This window comes from Cydia splendana, chromosome 16 (genome assembly GCF_910591565.1).
Source record: "Cydia splendana chromosome 16, ilCydSple1.2, whole genome shotgun sequence".
NCBI classification, from domain to species: Eukaryota; Metazoa; Arthropoda; class Insecta; order Lepidoptera; family Tortricidae; genus Cydia; species Cydia splendana.
The window spans coordinates 494,892-512,649 of record NC_085975.1 but is presented as its reverse complement, the minus strand read 5'-3'; the positions used below and the strand labels follow the sequence as shown (position 1 = coordinate 512,649).

The 17,758-nt window shown below is 37.2% G+C and overlaps 1 protein-coding gene and 1 non-coding gene across 2 annotated transcripts; both read left to right on the top strand.

Annotated features, from left to right (window-relative positions):
- Positions 1-68: 68 nt before the first annotated feature.
- Positions 69-17,435, top strand: LOC134797950 (protein VAC14 homolog). The gene is made up of 14 exons (XM_063770289.1): positions 69-252; positions 354-504; positions 1,714-1,944; positions 9,073-9,290; positions 10,985-11,105; positions 11,382-11,505; positions 11,719-11,948; positions 12,501-12,627; positions 12,855-12,960; positions 14,284-14,458; positions 14,748-14,866; positions 15,272-15,351; positions 15,528-15,675; positions 16,114-17,435. Exons 1-14 carry the CDS (start codon positions 152-154, stop codon positions 16,247-16,249), a joined length of 2,067 nt encoding a protein of 688 aa, XP_063626359.1. The 5' UTR covers positions 69-151; the 3' UTR covers positions 16,250-17,435.
- LOC134798486 (U6 spliceosomal RNA) lies at positions 3,612-3,715 on the top strand. The gene has a single exon (XR_010145202.1). It is a non-coding gene; the product is annotated as a U6 spliceosomal RNA (small nuclear RNA).
- Positions 17,436-17,758: the final 323 nt, after the last annotated feature.

Sequence of the window (17,758 nt, the reverse complement as noted above, 5' to 3'; positions counted from 1 at the left end):
CATTGAAATCGGCTTAATCGTAACTATTTCTCAACGAACGAGTACTGTCACTATGACATTTGCTTAGGGCCGCGGTTGTAGTCATCAATGTAGATTTTTTCCCGAAGAATTTGTTTATTTTATGTCTTGAAACAATCTTATATCTTTGAAAATGTCGGAGAGAGACTATGCGCCACTCAGCATAGCTTGCGTCCGTGGGCTATGTGACAAACTATACGATAAAAGGAAGTTCGCTGGAGTCGAAATAGAAAAGTTTGTTTTTGTCCTACTTTATCTTTGTTTGTTATAGTTTTATACAAGTTTAAGGTGGATGACGTTCAGTTTGAAGCAGAGGTGTGGTATTGTGTGTGCAGGATGGTGAAGGACTTCAGCGACGCAAACAATACGAGCCAGATCAAGCGGCTGGTGCGGGTGTTGGGACAAGACCTGATGGCGTCTACTAACCCCAATGTTAAAAATGGGGCACTCATGGGCCTCTCCTCCGTCGCTGTCGGCCTTGGGAAGGTCGCTACACTTAGTATTCATATGAATATACTTGTCTATTAATCATCATCATCATATCAGCCCTTTATCGCCCACTGCTGAGCATAGGCCTCTCTTCTAGTACGCCAGTTGTCCCGGTCCTGAGCTAATCTCATCCAGATGTGACCCGCAATTTTCCGGATGTCGTCCACCCAACGAGCCAGTCTATTAATACTCACAATGAAGACTAAATGTTAAGCTTTAAATTGACTTCATAGAAGAGATTCTGTTCGTCTGGTTATTGAATTAGTTTTCATTTTAGGGTTCCAAACCTGAAAAGTGGCCAACAAAACCCTGTCACTAAGCCTCTGCTGTCTTAGGTTTTAATTATTAGTTATTTAAGATTGCCCGATGGTCAGTATACTTCTGAAATTTTTTTTGACTCCTGACCTGATACAAATATCTCCCTATCTACAAAATGCGTCCTTAAGTGGCAAAAGTTGACAGTATAATATTTTTATTATTTACCCCTTTTCCCCATCCCCACATGATTGATATTTGGTAAGATTCAGCTTGACCCCCGCCCTCCTGAACACCTTACATAATTAATGGACACCTCCAAATTTTGACTGTACTGATATGTGAAAGAGCCTTTGAGGCCTTCTTTCATAATATTTTTTTGAATTTTGAACTTTACCTGGTAATAAAAACCGGGCAAGTGCGAGTCGGACTCGCGCACGAAGGGTTCCATACCATAATGCAAAAAAAAACGAAAAAAAAAAGCAAAAAAAAACGGTCACCCATCCAAGTACTGACCACTCCCGACGTTGCTTAACTTTGGTCAAAAATCACGTTTGTTGTATGGGAGCCCCATTGAAATCTTTATTTTATTCTGTTTTTAGTATTTGTTGTTATAGCGGCAACAGAAATACATCATCTGTGAAAATTTCAACTGTCTAGCTATCACGGTTCGTGAGATACAGCCTGGTGACAGACGGACGGACGGACGGACGGACAGCGAAGTCTTAGTAATAGGGTCCCGTTTTACCCTTTGGGTACGGAACCCTAAAAAATAGATATGTACAACAAGACACAAAATTGCATGGCCACTTTCATAAATTAATTCATTATGATCCTATGGGTTCATATTTTTCATTTTGAGGTATGCAAATTGAATTGAGTACAAGTACGTAATCCAAAAAGTATCTTTATAAAATGGTACTTTCATTATAACCTGAAAAATGTCTGCAGGGCTGCATAGCATACCTGCCGGAGCTGATCCAACCGATCGTCGCGTGCTTCAGCGAGAGTGAGTCCCGCGTGCGTTACCAAGCAGCCGAGGCCCTCTTTAACGTGGTGAAAGTGGCCCGAGGTGCTGCACTGCCTCACTTCCCTCTTCTATTTGACGCACTGGCGAAATTGGCTGCTGACCCGGAGCCGCAAGTTAAACAGGGGGCTGAACTACTGGACCGACTTGTCAAGGTACCATCAGCCGTAAAAGTGCATGGCAAATTTATCAATGAATTCATTCATAATTTCTGCATGCAATTTCGCAGCTCACTGTACAATACAATACATCTAAAGCCTATACAAAGCTTGGATTGAAAAACTTCACCAAAGCATGACTTTTAGTTAGGGAGGCGAGGTAGCTAAATGGCGTAATTCAACGGCGCCGTCGAGACCTATCAAAATCGAAAGATAAAATAATTTCGAAAAGAAAAGCTCGTATGGCAAAAACCATTTTAGCGGTGGGTTTGGCGTGTACGGTTTTTCAAAAATGTTAAAAAAAACAGTTACTTGGGCATTCTCGAGCGCGTCAGATATTCATACTACGTATGCCCCGAGTGCCTCTGATAACAACGGTATACTAATCTGCCGGTTTGCGTGGTGGGGGTAGGCATATAAATTAGTCAAAAATGCAAAAAAAAAAAATTTACTCGAGCGCGTCAGATTTTCGGAAGGGGTGTTAAGTAGGCCCCAAGGAAGCTTCCTTTAAAAAAACTGACGATTTCGGCGTGACGATAAGTTACGATGAATTTTTGAAAATGCAAAAAAAAAAAGTTTTTTTGAAATACTCGAGCGCGTCAGATTTTCATAGGGGAGGTTTATCTCGGTATCCTGAAAGCATATTTTTTTAATCTGACAAAAATGTTGGTGGGTTCTCTTAATCTGACCGAAAAAGGTTTTTTGGTTTCTTTTTTTTCCTTTCTTTCTCCTTGATAAAACGGGGAATTAAACAACTGTACCGATATTCGGAACCTAATAATAATATTGAGAATGGCAACACTGCGTAGTCGGTCGTATTGTCCTTTTCTAGCATATACGTCCTTCTCTCTCCCACACTCCCACCACTCAGGCAGGTTGCTTTGACAGTTAAACAAGGCAATTTTTCAAGTCATTGGCTTGCTGTTTTTCCATCTGGAAGGTCGTGAAGCTAAACTGCTGGTGAGTTTTTGAATTTGTACCCCAGTTTAGCTGACTATATTGAAAAACAGTTTCTAACGGTTTTTGCCGTTCGAAATAAATATTTAAATTTAGTTGTCCGATAAACTATCTAGCAAATAAAAACGATCCGGAATAGTGATGTGCAAGTGTTTTCAAAGGCTGCCTGCGCGCACCGTGGCTATGCCAATGAAAATACTAAAACACATATGTTAGAAAACACATCGAGCTGGTAAAGCGTGCACGTGTCACCATTAGAATTTAATTTTATACCTACATTAAGTCTCTTCCGAGTCTTGTTAGTTTAAATCTTTGTGTGTGTATAATAACGGTTGAAATTATAATACTTAAATGGTGATGTGTGGAGGCATACCCTTCAGTTTTCAAGTGATTTGTGTTTTCGAATACGAAAGGATCGGATAGTTAATACGTGTTAAGTAGAACCTATGTATTGAGGTAGAAGTTTATAGACGTGTAGGTTTTATCTGCCCAAGTATCTATCAGCAATTTGTCTTTTTATCCCGTTCCGGGTTAATATAATATTGCAAAATTATTTTTTTTGTGAATTAAATTGCTGATAAATAAGTGTACCCGCTTAGGAGTCGACGAAGCCCCGCCTTCGCGGGGCTTCTATTTCCGCTCTGAGGGACACAAGGTAACGAACAAACCTACATCGCAAACATTGCATTTATTTTTGTGGAAAGTGAGTACTTCGGCAGTACATAAACTTAAATCTGACTAGACATAGAGAGAGATTAGCATGGCTCTGCGCAAGAATGACATGCGAAATCGTAAAGTATTTCACTCTTGATCTACCAACTTATATCTCTCCAACTAGATATTTAATTTTGAATTGTTAAAATGTAGGTAGGTTAAAATGTAGGTACCTACTTAAATAAATAACTTAGCAGGTACTTACAGCTTAAAAGGTTAAGGAAAATATCTCTTGCATGTAGTTGCTATATGTGCTTGTGTTATTTTGGATTTGAATAACTTGATTATTAAATCGTTACGTAACTACATACACGAGGGTCAATTCTTAAACCTACCTACCTACATAAATAGTACACTTGGCATTAACGATACGGGAATCTTTAGATTGATTCATTGACGAAGACGCATGGTTTGGTTCATATTGTCAAATTATATTAGTTAACTGAAGAGTTAAAGTTTAGTTTTGACAAATCTGCGCGTCACCGTGAATGACACTTCTTTCTAAAAGAGGTTTCTAAAAGTGCCTGTAAAAGCCTGCATAAAGCCTTTCACCTTGTCGAGCAAGGAACCCGCAACTAAGGGAATATTACCCATAAACTCAGGGTATTCGATTTGAATGATATTCTTAAACCTACGTCTGTTATGGTTCCACCTGCGTAAGGTGTGCCTAAGAAAATCTTTTATTCGTTCACAAACTAACGTCAAGTTATTTGTGATGAAACCAATATATTATGTACCTATCTAAGGCTGCGCAAGCCTGCCATGTCTCCACCTGCGTAAGGTGTGCCAAAGAATCTTTGATTCATTCACAAACTGACGTCAAGTTATTGATGATAATATTATAACCTATGTAAGCCTGCGCAAGGCATTTCAGACATATTCACAGAAATATAAATGATATGGTCATAACATAACACATGCGAGCAAGTAAGCCACAATCAGAAAAATATTACAAAAATGAATTTGTAAATATCTCCTTTTAGAGAAAGTAAAAAGGGTTCTAACAAAATCAGTCGAAATAGGCAAGGCTTTGTTATTAGTTTTCATTTTTGTTTACCAATCTATTCTAAAAGGGTCCCAAACACCCTATTGGCTAAGCCCAAAATTGGGCTAATTAATTGTGGTAAAAGTGAAAATTGCTTTCCATTTACATTACATTTCTAAAATTATAAGGTATAAAATAACCTAAGATTCCAGGCCTATTTCGACTCATTTTTCTTTTAAAGATGAAAAAATCTTTGCACCCTATTATAAAATTGTGGTCTGGAGACGCTTAGCCTCATAACTTGGGCGGCATAGAGAATACTAAGAGATTTAGTCACCTAATTTCGATTATAAGCCCAGGCAGAAAATTGATAATTAGAATCAGGAGTGGTCAATCCACCAAGGTCCAGACAATCTGTGGACTCTAATTTAATCAGACTATGTAAGCTCACGACAGTGCTTACGGTTCCATTCTGAAATAAGCTATGTTTACAATATAATTCAAATTATATTTCTCATGGTGTGAAACAAACAGCCTGCTCAAGGTGTACAAAGGGTCCGATTAACGGCCCTATGAATATCTAAAAAACCTTTGAAGTCTAGGCCTGCTAAGGCAGACTAGAAATAAATACATATGATCACAATGTAAGAGCAGCTCACAGTTGCATAAATTATATTTGCCTCGAGAGCACTAGACTTTCAGTTAACATGTTACGTTAAGTTACGAGTACCTACCTATGTACACAACATGACCAAGGTTACCTACCTATTTAACTATTATATCCCTGACTGCCATGGTATAGGAAAATTATCATGTGCTGGCGGTGCTGCACAAGCATGTTTGAAATAAAATATACAAAACTGGCCTGACGGGCGTTTATCAATTATGTATTTTACACCTTGTGTCTGTATTGTGACCCAGGAAGTTTTAAACCACCTGTATCGTAAGTGCTCCTATGCACGGATTAAGTTTATTTTAAACTACCCATGCCCTAACCTCAAGGGCAAGTGCTTCTATGCACCGACTAGATACTGTTATCACTTAATTCACTTATCATGACTTGTCATAGTTTGATACTACACGTTTAACAAATTTAAGACCGTGGAATGTACCCACTACAAAAAGGTTTTTAAAAACAGTGACTGAATGGTTTGCACGAACGGTTCTAGCACAACTTCTGGGCGGTCACGTCTAGGGCATGACCCTCTAGTTCTCTATTTATACATAATTATAACATTGTGATACTGTTCACTTTGCACAATAAAATAGGGAAACAGGAGCACGCCTTGCGAAAAGGCGAAACTATTTTGAAACGCGAACTTTTCAAAAATAGATTGAAATATATAAATATGTCTTTGATGTGGAACATGTACACCCAAACAAATGCAGTCATTTATTATATGTTGGCAAAACTCTGCCAAAGTGTTAGTCTGTCTGTACAGTGTAAACGGAAGGCATCAATGAACAAAAATCTTGAAACATGGTGGATTAATTAATTTACACCCCGTCTGTGTCTTGCTCCTACCAAATCCACAATTTAAGGACCTCAACCTATCTAGGTACCCTTCTTGCTCGAGACCTGAAAAAAAAAAAAAAAAAAAAAAAAAAATGTTCACAATAATCTCATGCAGTCAAGTGTCGGAAAACTAGGTCCACACACTTAGCGCTACCGTGAATATATATCTAAGAAGTCTGTATACTGCCTTCCAGGAGGCGGGATGTTAATAGACTAGCCTATATCGTAGGCCAGAGATATAGTATACAAAGGCACACTGGCCCAAATCCAGTAATATTATAATTTCAGAATATAAAATAATTGACAATTCTGCGTATACTTGATATCAAAAAGTTACAGTTATCCTTAGTTCATAAGGAGGATAAGTATACATAAATATCAAATAAATTCGACAAAGTGTTGACTCTAGCATTGGATGAAATAGGTCCCTCTTAAAGGGCCTCTGCACTGTTGGCTTTGGGCCCACGGCTGCCCGGCAAAAGGTCGGGGACCCCATGGTTCCGCACAGTTATTGCAAATAATGTAAAATCACTAAATAAACACACAAATCTGCATTTTGGTTAAAACACATGCGATGAGCTAAGGTTTCGAATTAAGTACCTTATTCTTAATAATTTACACACTGGAAAGAGGAAACTGAATATTCAGAACTATGCAATGTCTATAAATGCTTTACATAAATTAAGCCACTTAAGCGTTCAGAACCAATCAAGCTTATGTCTACTAGTAGGCACCAGATAAGGTAAACTTACTGCATATATAGAAATTAATGAGTACAATTTAGGTCACTTGATGATAGCTAAACATGAATATAATCAGAATGAGCCTGCACCTATACAAATATCATTGATAAGGTTCTGTGGCATTTCTATATTAACCATTTGAACGCCAAGAGCACCAAAAAGTGTCATTATCATTACTAGTCGTGCCAACATGAGTGTTATGTTATGGCTTAAGCTCTCAAAGTAACCTTCACAATTTTAAGTAAGGTTTGTTTACGTACATTAGCTCGCGTTCGCGTTAGTAAAGCGTACAAAGGATTAAATGCATTTTATAGCTATAACCAAGTATATAGCTCACATTGGCTCACAGTCATGAAAGGAATTCAGTAATTCCCTATGACATTTTAGTAAGTAGGTACCCAATACTAACTTTGTGGGTAGTGATAGTGATATAACGAATATGTACAATATTCGTCTACTTAATCCCGAGAGATTTTGGAAATAAGAAAGGTCTTGTCCTTGTTATATTCCTGCAACTCCTTACTTTACTAGATAATTATTATTAAATTTGTTAATAATTGGGAGTTATAAATAAAAACTACTCGAGTACTTTATAAATAATTCTTATCTCTTCATATTTTAATTACATCACTCCTTATCACAGATGTTGTATGCTCCTTGAAGAGTAGACTGACTTAAAATCTCATCTTCTTTTACCTAGTTTCACATACATATAATTAAGTATAGCACCCTTGTGGTGACTCAGTTATCCTCTTTGAAAATTTATAAGTACCTACATTAAGTACATATATAAAATGTAAAGTTAGTATCATAATATAATTTTATATCAAAATGTATGCTTTACTAAATACCTCTCTCCTCACAAGTGTTAAAATAAAGGTTGTACTACATAATTAATTAAACACTCGTAATATAATAATATTACATATACATAATAACTACATGTATAATCACATTGGCTTGGCGTCTTCCCACCACCAGGCGATAACAAACACGTCTCAATATTATTATTAGGTTCCGAATATCGGTACAGTTGTTTAATGACAGCGTTTTACACAAAAATAAAACGCTAATTAAATAACTTACCATATTCGGAACCTAATGTTTTAATCCTGCCTGGTGTAAATATGAATAATTTTGAGACAATGACTTGAAAAATTGCCTTGTTTAACTGTCAAAGCAACCTGCCTGAGTGGTGGGAGTGTGGGAGAGAGAAGGACGTATATGCTAGAAAAGGACAATACGACCGACTACGCAGTGTTGCCATTCTCAATATTATTATTAGGTTCCGAATATGGTAAGTTATTTAATTAGCGTTTTATTTTTGTGTAAAACGCTGTCATTTAAGAATGACAATAAAATTACCTTTTTTGTTTATTTAAACTTTTTTTTTGTAAAATGTATCGTTCGCGACTTATATGCCGCAACGCGTTCTTAGGAAGACGAAATGGCTCCTCCACACTTCCGGTCATGCGGAAACCGGCAGATTTTGTATTTTTAGTAAGTTTTAGATTATATTCTTCAAAATAAAAAATAAAAAAATCGCGCTCGAGAATGCCGGATTAACGTTTTTTTTTTACAAGTTCGCGACCCTATAACTCGGCGGCGTCAAGGACTTATCGTCAGATTAGTTAAATTTAGTCTTTAAACACTAAAATCAACCCCCAATATCTTAATCTGAGGCGCTCGAGTATTTCAGACTATCCATTTTTTTTTACTAATCTGATCGTCTATCCTAGGCGCGCGTCACTACATATAGAGCTAAATACTTTACAAGGTTGTTCTATTAGGTCTAAGGTATCTCTCATATCTTAAACTGCCACGCTCGAGTATTGCCGAAAATTCCCCTATTCGCCTCCCTAACTATTTGACTATGAAACAAATCAAACTGTATTTTATTTGTATCAGCAAAGCAGCGTACATCCATTACTTCCCTATAGCTCCTATAGCGTTTCCTATAGCTGTAGCGATTTAAACACCGATTACTAAAATTAGTCGAAGTCGGCGTGGTGGACAAAATAAATTGGCAGCCGCGGCGTCACTATACGATTCATATGAAACGCGATCAACAATGGATAGAGCACCAATACTACGGCGCCAGCTAACCGGCTTTGTAATCAAATCGGTCCGTGACGGCGCTAACTTCTAGACAAAAACAAATTATTAAACCAACAACAGTGGTCAATAAACAAGTAATTATTTGTCCGCAGGAGATAGTGACGGAAAGCCCCGACTTCTCCGTGTCAGCGTTCGTCCCGATGCTCCGCGAACGCATGTACTCGCGCCACGCGGCCGCACGCCAATTCTGCGTGTCGTGGCTCAGTGTGTTAGACTCCGTGCCGGCGTTACCATTGAGACAGCATTTACCACAGCTGCTCGACCCGCTGCTCGTGATGCTGGGCGACGTGCACGCAGAGATCCGCCGCATGTACGTTACATTCTCTACATTAATATGTGCCACGATACGACGGCGCAACGTGACACGATTTCGCGTCATGCCACGACACCTATATTGATGGTAGGTAGACTATTCCGTCGTGAAAATTCATAAATTTTGTTGCAAAGATCTACTGTGGTCAGTAAAGAATTTGTGAATAAATAAAATAAAATTATGTAAAAATTTCAACCCAATGTAAAATAGATGTTGACACAATGTTTTACGACCCTGCTGGATCATCATTAGTAAATGATCGTGCAACAACAGATAAATTGGTTTGTTTACAATGTTTACATCTTTCTATTTCAACTCCCACTGAAAAAAATTGAAACGTTTGATACAGTATAGTTAAACAGGAAATTCCGTATCCATATCTAGTAGGTAAAAATATGTCAGTGTTTAAGGGAAAATAGTTACTAATAGGTTAAAGGAAATGTAAAATATAGTAAGAAGGAAATACTTATAAAATAATGTGTTGTTATAGTTTAGTCACTAAGTTATCACTGTACTTATTGGTCTTTTTAATGGAGGATACAAATAGTTTGCGTCGTTTGCGTGCGACGAGGCTGGTGCGCCACTTAAATAACAGGCCAGTGTTAACAATTCATCCTGTATTATCGGTTTTCTAAAAAAACCGAAACTAACTACAATCTTTATTACAAATTGATAATTTTAATGCTAGGACAAAAAACATGTGGTCTTACTTTACGTGCCTCTATATGAACTTTTATTTGACTTCCATTGTTCGTGAGTATGTATGTACGTATGTACGTATCTTCCAGGTTAGGGTGATTCACTTTTGTATGGAGAAAAATAAGATGTAATATTTTTTCTGACTTTGCTCACCAAAGGAGTCTCCCCACACTAAAAACTATCTATTTCAATTTTCGAAAGAATCGAATAACGTTTAGAGGTTGCACAAGTTGAAAAGGTAGAGTAAGAACCCCATACATTGCATGAAAATGAACTATGTTCTAAAATGACAAAATATAATGAACTGATACTAAAATCGAATGAGAAAACTGAATTTTGCGTCTAAAACACGATAAAAGCACTTTTCCTTTGGAAACAGGTGGAAAAACTGAAAAATCTTAATTAGAACATTTATCGAGTAACCAAAATCCAAGTTTACTACTAATTTTAAAATTTATTTATATGAAGAAGGTTCAGTATCACACTATCCGCTTTGATGGTAGCCGCTTAAACCATTTTCTACCCTCCGATGTAGAGTCGTTGGTTATTTGAAAAATCTTTGTTGATGTTGTGCAACCTCTAAATGTTCACCGATTTTAATTTTTTTTCACGTACTTATAATATTATTTTATCAGTTAGAACAAGAATTCGAGCAAAGTCAGATGAAAATCGAAAATTCGGAAAAATGAAACACCCTATTCCAGGTATGTACGTATGTAAGCAAGTTGTCTTCAAAAGATTCAATCAAGGTTTAAATTTTTGACGAGGTCCCGGTGAACATTACACTACTTAACGTACCATTTGGAATTGTAACTATGATGTTAATATAGTATTATGGGCTCATAGCTGGTCTTATGTTACTGTAATAGATACCGAATATAGCGATACAAAATTCTGTAAAAAACATGTGTTATTGAATTTGATCACGTTTAGAACAAAAGTACAGTTAACAATTAAACCTCTCATCGGAAATGTTTTGTTTTTCTGAACAGGTGCGACATTCAGCTGGGCGAGTTTCTGCGCAGTATCAAGAAGGAGCCGGCGCGCGTGGAGTTCGCCGCCATGATCAACATACTTATCACGCACGCACAATCACCGGACGAGCTCGTGCAGGTCGGCCAAATTCAAAAAACAATCTACCGCGGTTTTGACTATATATTTCATTATCGTATTATTTTGAACGTACGTTTTTTTTGGAAAATCACCTCATCCACCTGCTTATTTTCGGCGGCGGCGCATAACTGCGTCGGCGCGGGACCGTCTAAAAAAATTGAATACCAAATAAAAATTTAAAATTACTCAAAGGTATTTTAGATTTCTGGCTCTCTTTCGATGGTGATTTTGTAGCAATGACTAGTTGAAAAAGTAACATTGTTTTCATTTTGATAGTTGACAGCGATTACGTGGATCAAAGAGTTCGTGGAGTTGGCTGGTCCCGCCATGCTTCCCTACGCGTCAGGAGTGCTGGCCGCCGCGCTGCCCTGCCTCGCCTACTCCGACGAACCGCGAAGAAGTATCCTTTACCTCATTCAGTTAATTTATTAACCTTACCGTTTGTCAGTAGCACACCATACCAGTAGTATATTTTTCAACGATTACTACTAACAATTTTTATTTTTCTACTATAAATATTTTTTGGACGTGATAAAAAAAATGTCAATATTGACATACGTGTATTGATTGACCAACAAATTTACTAAACATAGTTCTTAACAACAAACGTCAGGCATCAGAGAAACCGCCACAATAGTGAACATGCAGCTAACCAAGTTGGTGGAAGCGGAATCCCCCTCATCATCCCCAGGACCAGACGAAGGCGACGAGGAAGACACAGGCCGCATCAACCTGGACGCTGTGGTCGGGATACTGATACAGATGGTGCACCACAGCTCGGTGCATACGAAGGTGGCTGCGCTGGAGTGGTTCTTGCATCTTTACAATAAGATGCCTAATCAAGTGAGTGATCTTAAATCATTATTAGGTCAACATAAAAACCTAATAGATTTATGCGATAAATTGCATAGACGAGAAGCGAATTCGATTCTCGTCTAGTTATATATCGTAACCTAATCGTCACTTACCAAACTTGGTCGTCGACCAAAGAGTATTATTATTTATTACATAAAAGTATGTTTGCAAGCTTTTATTTAACTTGCCCTATTAGTTAGTATGTATATTATTATGAATTATGACTCAAATCTTGGAAGCTAAATTAGAACCATTTTATGATCTTTACATCCGACAGGGCTCAAATTTCGTATACACTTAAACCTGGATGATAATACAAATAATGCAATATTATATTGACATTATGAATAAAAATGTATATATATATATATATATATATATATATATATATATATTATTATATTGACATCGCAACAAGGTAATAAAACAGTTCAGAATATCGTTGAAGTTTATTTTGTTGAAATAGTACAGTTGGCGATAAACACTTGTATCCAAAATGAAAATGTTGACAAAAAACTTACCCATTGTCCCTTGCTGCAGATGTCAGCACAATCGGGCCAAGTATTCGTGAGCGCAGTTGGAAGTTTGACTGATGCGGCGGACGAGGTGGTGCGCCGCAGTCTCGCCGTCACCGCCGAGATCTGCACCTGCACTCCTGGTAGTCCCGGTATGTGTAATAGTCAATCAGATAAAGGTTCGGAGAACCTAACTAATAGACTAGAAAAAATAATTACCATCAATTTCCACGACTTACATCCTATTGAAAATGTAACCTTGGAGCCACCGTAGCAAATCTTCAGTAACTGTTTTATAACAGTGACAATTTCAGTGGTTAGTAGCTACTTTTATTTCAAAAAAGCTAATAATAATCCTAATAATCCTAATATGTTACAGGCGATTTGGAATCCAGTCCCTATTATTACAAGTTCCTACAAGCTTTACTGAGGCTGTTAGCTGCTGATGAAAATTTACTTGAAGACCGGGGAGCGTTTATAATTAGGTACAAAATTCTTTGCAATACCTCATGACACTTCATTACGCATATACGTTTTCTTTTAGTGAAATGGTCTAAGTGTCAAACTATTGGTTGGCCAAAGTGTATGTTTTTTTTTTTTTTCAAAAAATATACTTATGTTTACGTATACAAAAGTTTCGCCAAACTGTAGACAGTTTGTTGGCGAATAGTGCGCTCTCAATTATTTTTATAAGTAAGTACTTTATGCGTTATACCTACAGAGTACAGCACAAACTGTTATGTAGTACTATTCTAAGTTTAACTTAACTCTAAATTTGTTACCATGCATATATCCATAATTCAACAAGACCGGTTTGTAACACTACGGTCAGCATGCGTACCTACTTCACCTCACGACAACATTGACCCTGAGCCTTATTATTATGATGTTACGTTTTATTATTGTACTAGGCCGCTCGTGAGGTGAAATATTCACACAAGGTTAATGCAATATTGCAATAATATAAATGAACACTAAGAAATCTATACATATATACTATGGATTTATATTATCTAAAAATATTGATTTTAATCTTCTTTTAAACATCTGTTTACTCTTACATTGATCGATTAAACTGTTTAGTTGGTTAAGAATCTTAGGTATAAGTATTTACGAGTTCTTTGGCCGTAATAATTATTAGTATTATATTGTACATATTTTCGTTTTGTGCTTACCCTAAAATTACGTAATGGTTTTCTACATGTTTTAAAACTGTCAAGCCCATAGTTTTCTACACATAATAAGAATTTAACTTTTTCATGACCTGGTAATATTTTTAACTTTTTATACAATAACGTGTAGTTTTGTTTGCAATTAAGTTTAGTGTTTTTATCAACTAATATATTTTTAATTATTCTAATTTGGATGTTACATATTTTATCTAGGTAAGTTTTAAAAGTTCGCCCATATGCGTTTAAACCATAACAAATTATTGACTCGGCTAACGAATGATATAAGGTGTGCAATATTTTCCTGTTTACAATATTATTTAAGCTAAACAATTTTGCCATTACTGCTCGAAGTTTAATGCATACTATATCTATGTGGACGCCCCAGTTGAACGTACAACTTTATTTGGAATTTACGGTGGGAATGTTTGACGGCGTTGGCGTGTCCATATAAAATTGGATGTTTTTTTTACGTTCACAGCCTCTTCGCTAAATACAATTTTAAAACACTTTGGAAGGCCTCAAGGGAATTTTAGTAGTTATTATTATTTTCTTTATACGATAGCCGATCTTTTTATAAATTATTAAAGGAAATAATAAGTAATTTTCAATTTTGATACATAAATCTAATCTTTACAGGCAACTATGTGTTCTCCTAAACGCAGAGGACATCTACAAGGCGCTATCGAAGATCCTCGTAGAGGAACCGAACCTGAAGTTCGCGGCCACCGTGGTGGACGTACTCAGCATTATTCTGCTCACGGCGGCCGAGCTGCAGGACTTGAGGCTGCAGCTGCGCAACTTTACTGCGCCGGTAACAATATTATTTAATAAAATAATTAATACTAACAAAGTAATTTTCTTCAATTGATACAATAAACGATAAAGTAAGCATTAAAACGCCGATGCTGATAAAAAATCTGCACGCACATTACGGTATTCTTAAATCCCTAGTAGATTTAGAAAATAAGAAATACCAATAGTCGAAATGAAAACGCTGATGTCGCCTAAAAGATCGGCGTACCAGTATAAAATTACAGAATAATATTAACGCCTTCTGGCGACCGAAGTGCAGTTTCAAAATGTTGATATTTGGTTCTCAGGCGACGCAGCAGCTGTTCGCGGGGCTGTACCGCTGCTGGTGCCATTCACCGGTATCGCTGCTCGCACTGTGTCTACTTACACACAATTACGCGCACTGTAATGCGCTCATATCCACTTTGTATCCTTTTCTGATCAACACTTCATAGAAATGTAGAACTTTATAAAGACGCTCTTTTTAAAAACTGTAATTTTTTCTAACGCTATTTAAACAACGTAATGACATGACCTGGCATCCTGCTAAGTTTCGTCTGTTATAGTGATAGTATCTATCTTCTGTACTCTGTACGGTTACCATCAGTTTGTCACTGACATAAACGCCGTCGAGAACGTAATTTACTTTCTATACATCTCGCTCGCACTCGCATATTAGTGCAAACGGGATGTATAGAAAGTAAATTACGTTCTTGACGGCGTTTATGTCAGTGAGAAACTGATGGTAACCGTACTGATCTGTTTCTTGAACTGTGCAATAAGTGTATGGTTAGGTTAAGATTTTCTATATTATTCCTTAACTAGAATTTAGTGGCGAACTGGAAATCACCGTGGAATTCTTAACAGAGTTAGACAAGCTTGTGCAACTCATAGAGTCACCTATATTCGCTTGTGAGTAAATATCATTTATTACTATTGTGTCTCTCACATAAAAGCTTACACACTCAATGCGGTTTTACGGAAAATAGTAAAATAGTTTTTTACTTGGCAAAATTGTCGCATTAATTTACGCCGACGCCTACAAGATTATCCTATTAGATGCCGTATCCACCCATCTTATTTTCCAGACATGCGCCTTGAGCTGCTAAGCGGATCCCAAAGTGCAGAGCTGCGCGGTGCGCTGTACGGTCTACTGATGTTATTGCCGCAAAGCGAGGCCTTCCACACATTGCGCCGGCGGTTGCAATGTGCACCCCCTCCTGACAGACCAGCACTGTATGATCGTTTTTTATACTTAATTTATTATAAGTAATGCAATTAATTTGTATATTCGCCTTACAAAATTGAATCGGCGTTTTCTCCTTCATACATTTGCTTTCTTAAACGTAGATTACTTGTAAGTACCTCTGATTGGTTTTAGGCCGCTACGCCGTCAGCAACAAAATTTAATAAGCGAGCCAATAACTCAAGAAAAACTCTAAATATTAATTCACAGACAACATCACAGACTCCGTGCATTACGTATAAATCACACTGACACGGAGTCGCCTTTTTTTTTACCGAGCCTATAAGGTGTCCCACTGCTGTGCAAAGGCCTCTCCCCTAGACTTCGTTTATTTAACTATCCTCCTTTTATGTTAAGTATACTTGTTTTTGGGAGGTATTTGCTCTTTCGGTTTATGGCATAGAATGAAATTGACTGTGTGTCCACAGAACAATAGCTCCGGTGGGGGCAGCGGCGCCCGGCATCGACTTTGACGCACTTCTGCAGGAGTTCCGGCGCGTGCAGGCCGCGCACCGCGCCTACCGCCTCGTGGAGCGCCCAAGGCGAGACCCCGCTTATTCATAGCGGGAAATGAATTCACATATAGAATAGGATAGGTACATGTATGAGACATATAGAAACATAACTCGCCTTTTGTGGCTAGGTTTTTAAGTAAAATCAGTTGCCGCACACGGCTAGTTGTGTTTTATACCCCGAATACATTTCCCGATTATCGCAAAATACGATACTACATTGACAACGTACCTATGTCATTCATTTAAATTGACGCATTCAGTGCATTTTGATATAAAATGTTTTAGAATCATGGGCGTTTCAAAACGTTCCCTTACGTTACGAGGTTAAGTAGTTATAATTCAAATCAAATTAGACAGATTGTTTACCAAATAAAAAGTAGATGCTATAAAATTACGACAAGAGTGTCGAGTTTTCTTTTTGCAAATTGAAAATATTGTTAGACGATCACGCCGACTCCATTCTGTTTCCGGCGTTTCGGACAAAATTTATGTCTATATAGTAGAGGTTAGTAGGTAGGCGTCATTAAAAAGCTACAACGATGCTTTTACGGTGTAATAAATGCTTTTCATTGCAGTGATGAAAACGTACATATGTACGTAGCAGCTTAATAAAAATGCTAGATCGTTCAGATTAATTCTTATGATAACAATACTAGTAGGTATTTTGTAGTTTGACCTTACAGAATCAATACCAAACTATTGCCTGAACTTGAACATTAGTAAACCTTATTGCAACAGCATAAGGTCCACCGATGGTCGGCTAAGGGAAGGTTGGTGCTTTTAGTATTAGCAAAGACATATGTAACTTCGTATAAGACGAATAAAGTCTAAGGAAAAAACGTGCCTCGGAATTCAAGTAAAAGTCATTCTCGAATAGGTGGCGCACACACCTTTAGCCTATCCTCGGCTAGATGGCGTGACGACACCGTTTCATATTTAACAATTTTAACACATAGATATCAGTGAATGAACATGGATCAAAATTATATAAAAATTATAAAATTATTTATCCATATATATACATTTTTTGATAACTTTATACATTTTCATTTTGAGTTTTAGTCGTGTGTCGATAGATGGCAGTAAATTTACAGTGACTACAAAATTTACAATGACAGGACCCCTCTATACTATCTATTCTTTTTGGTATTAGTAAAGATTTAATTTTAGGTAAACTACACATTTGTTGTCTTTCTACTAAAGGGTCAAACCGAAATTTTAATCACATTATTTTGGTGTACAGTCGCCATCAGATATATCGGAGCGGCCAAGGTGCTCACAAATATCGGAACACGCCTCTATTGTCAGGGCGTTAGAGCGCGTGTTCAGATATTGTGAACACCTTGGCCGCTCCGATATATCTGATGGCGACTGTACTAGCATAATTTTCGAATTGTTATTGAATCAATGACTGGCATTATACAATAAGAACAAAACGTTTATTTATCGATTTTTCTCTGTGGAAATCAATGATCTATTTATTTTCATAATTTTGTGATGATAAAGTGATTATGAAATGAATTCGTACTTGTATGTTTCAATGACATGGGTTTTGGCC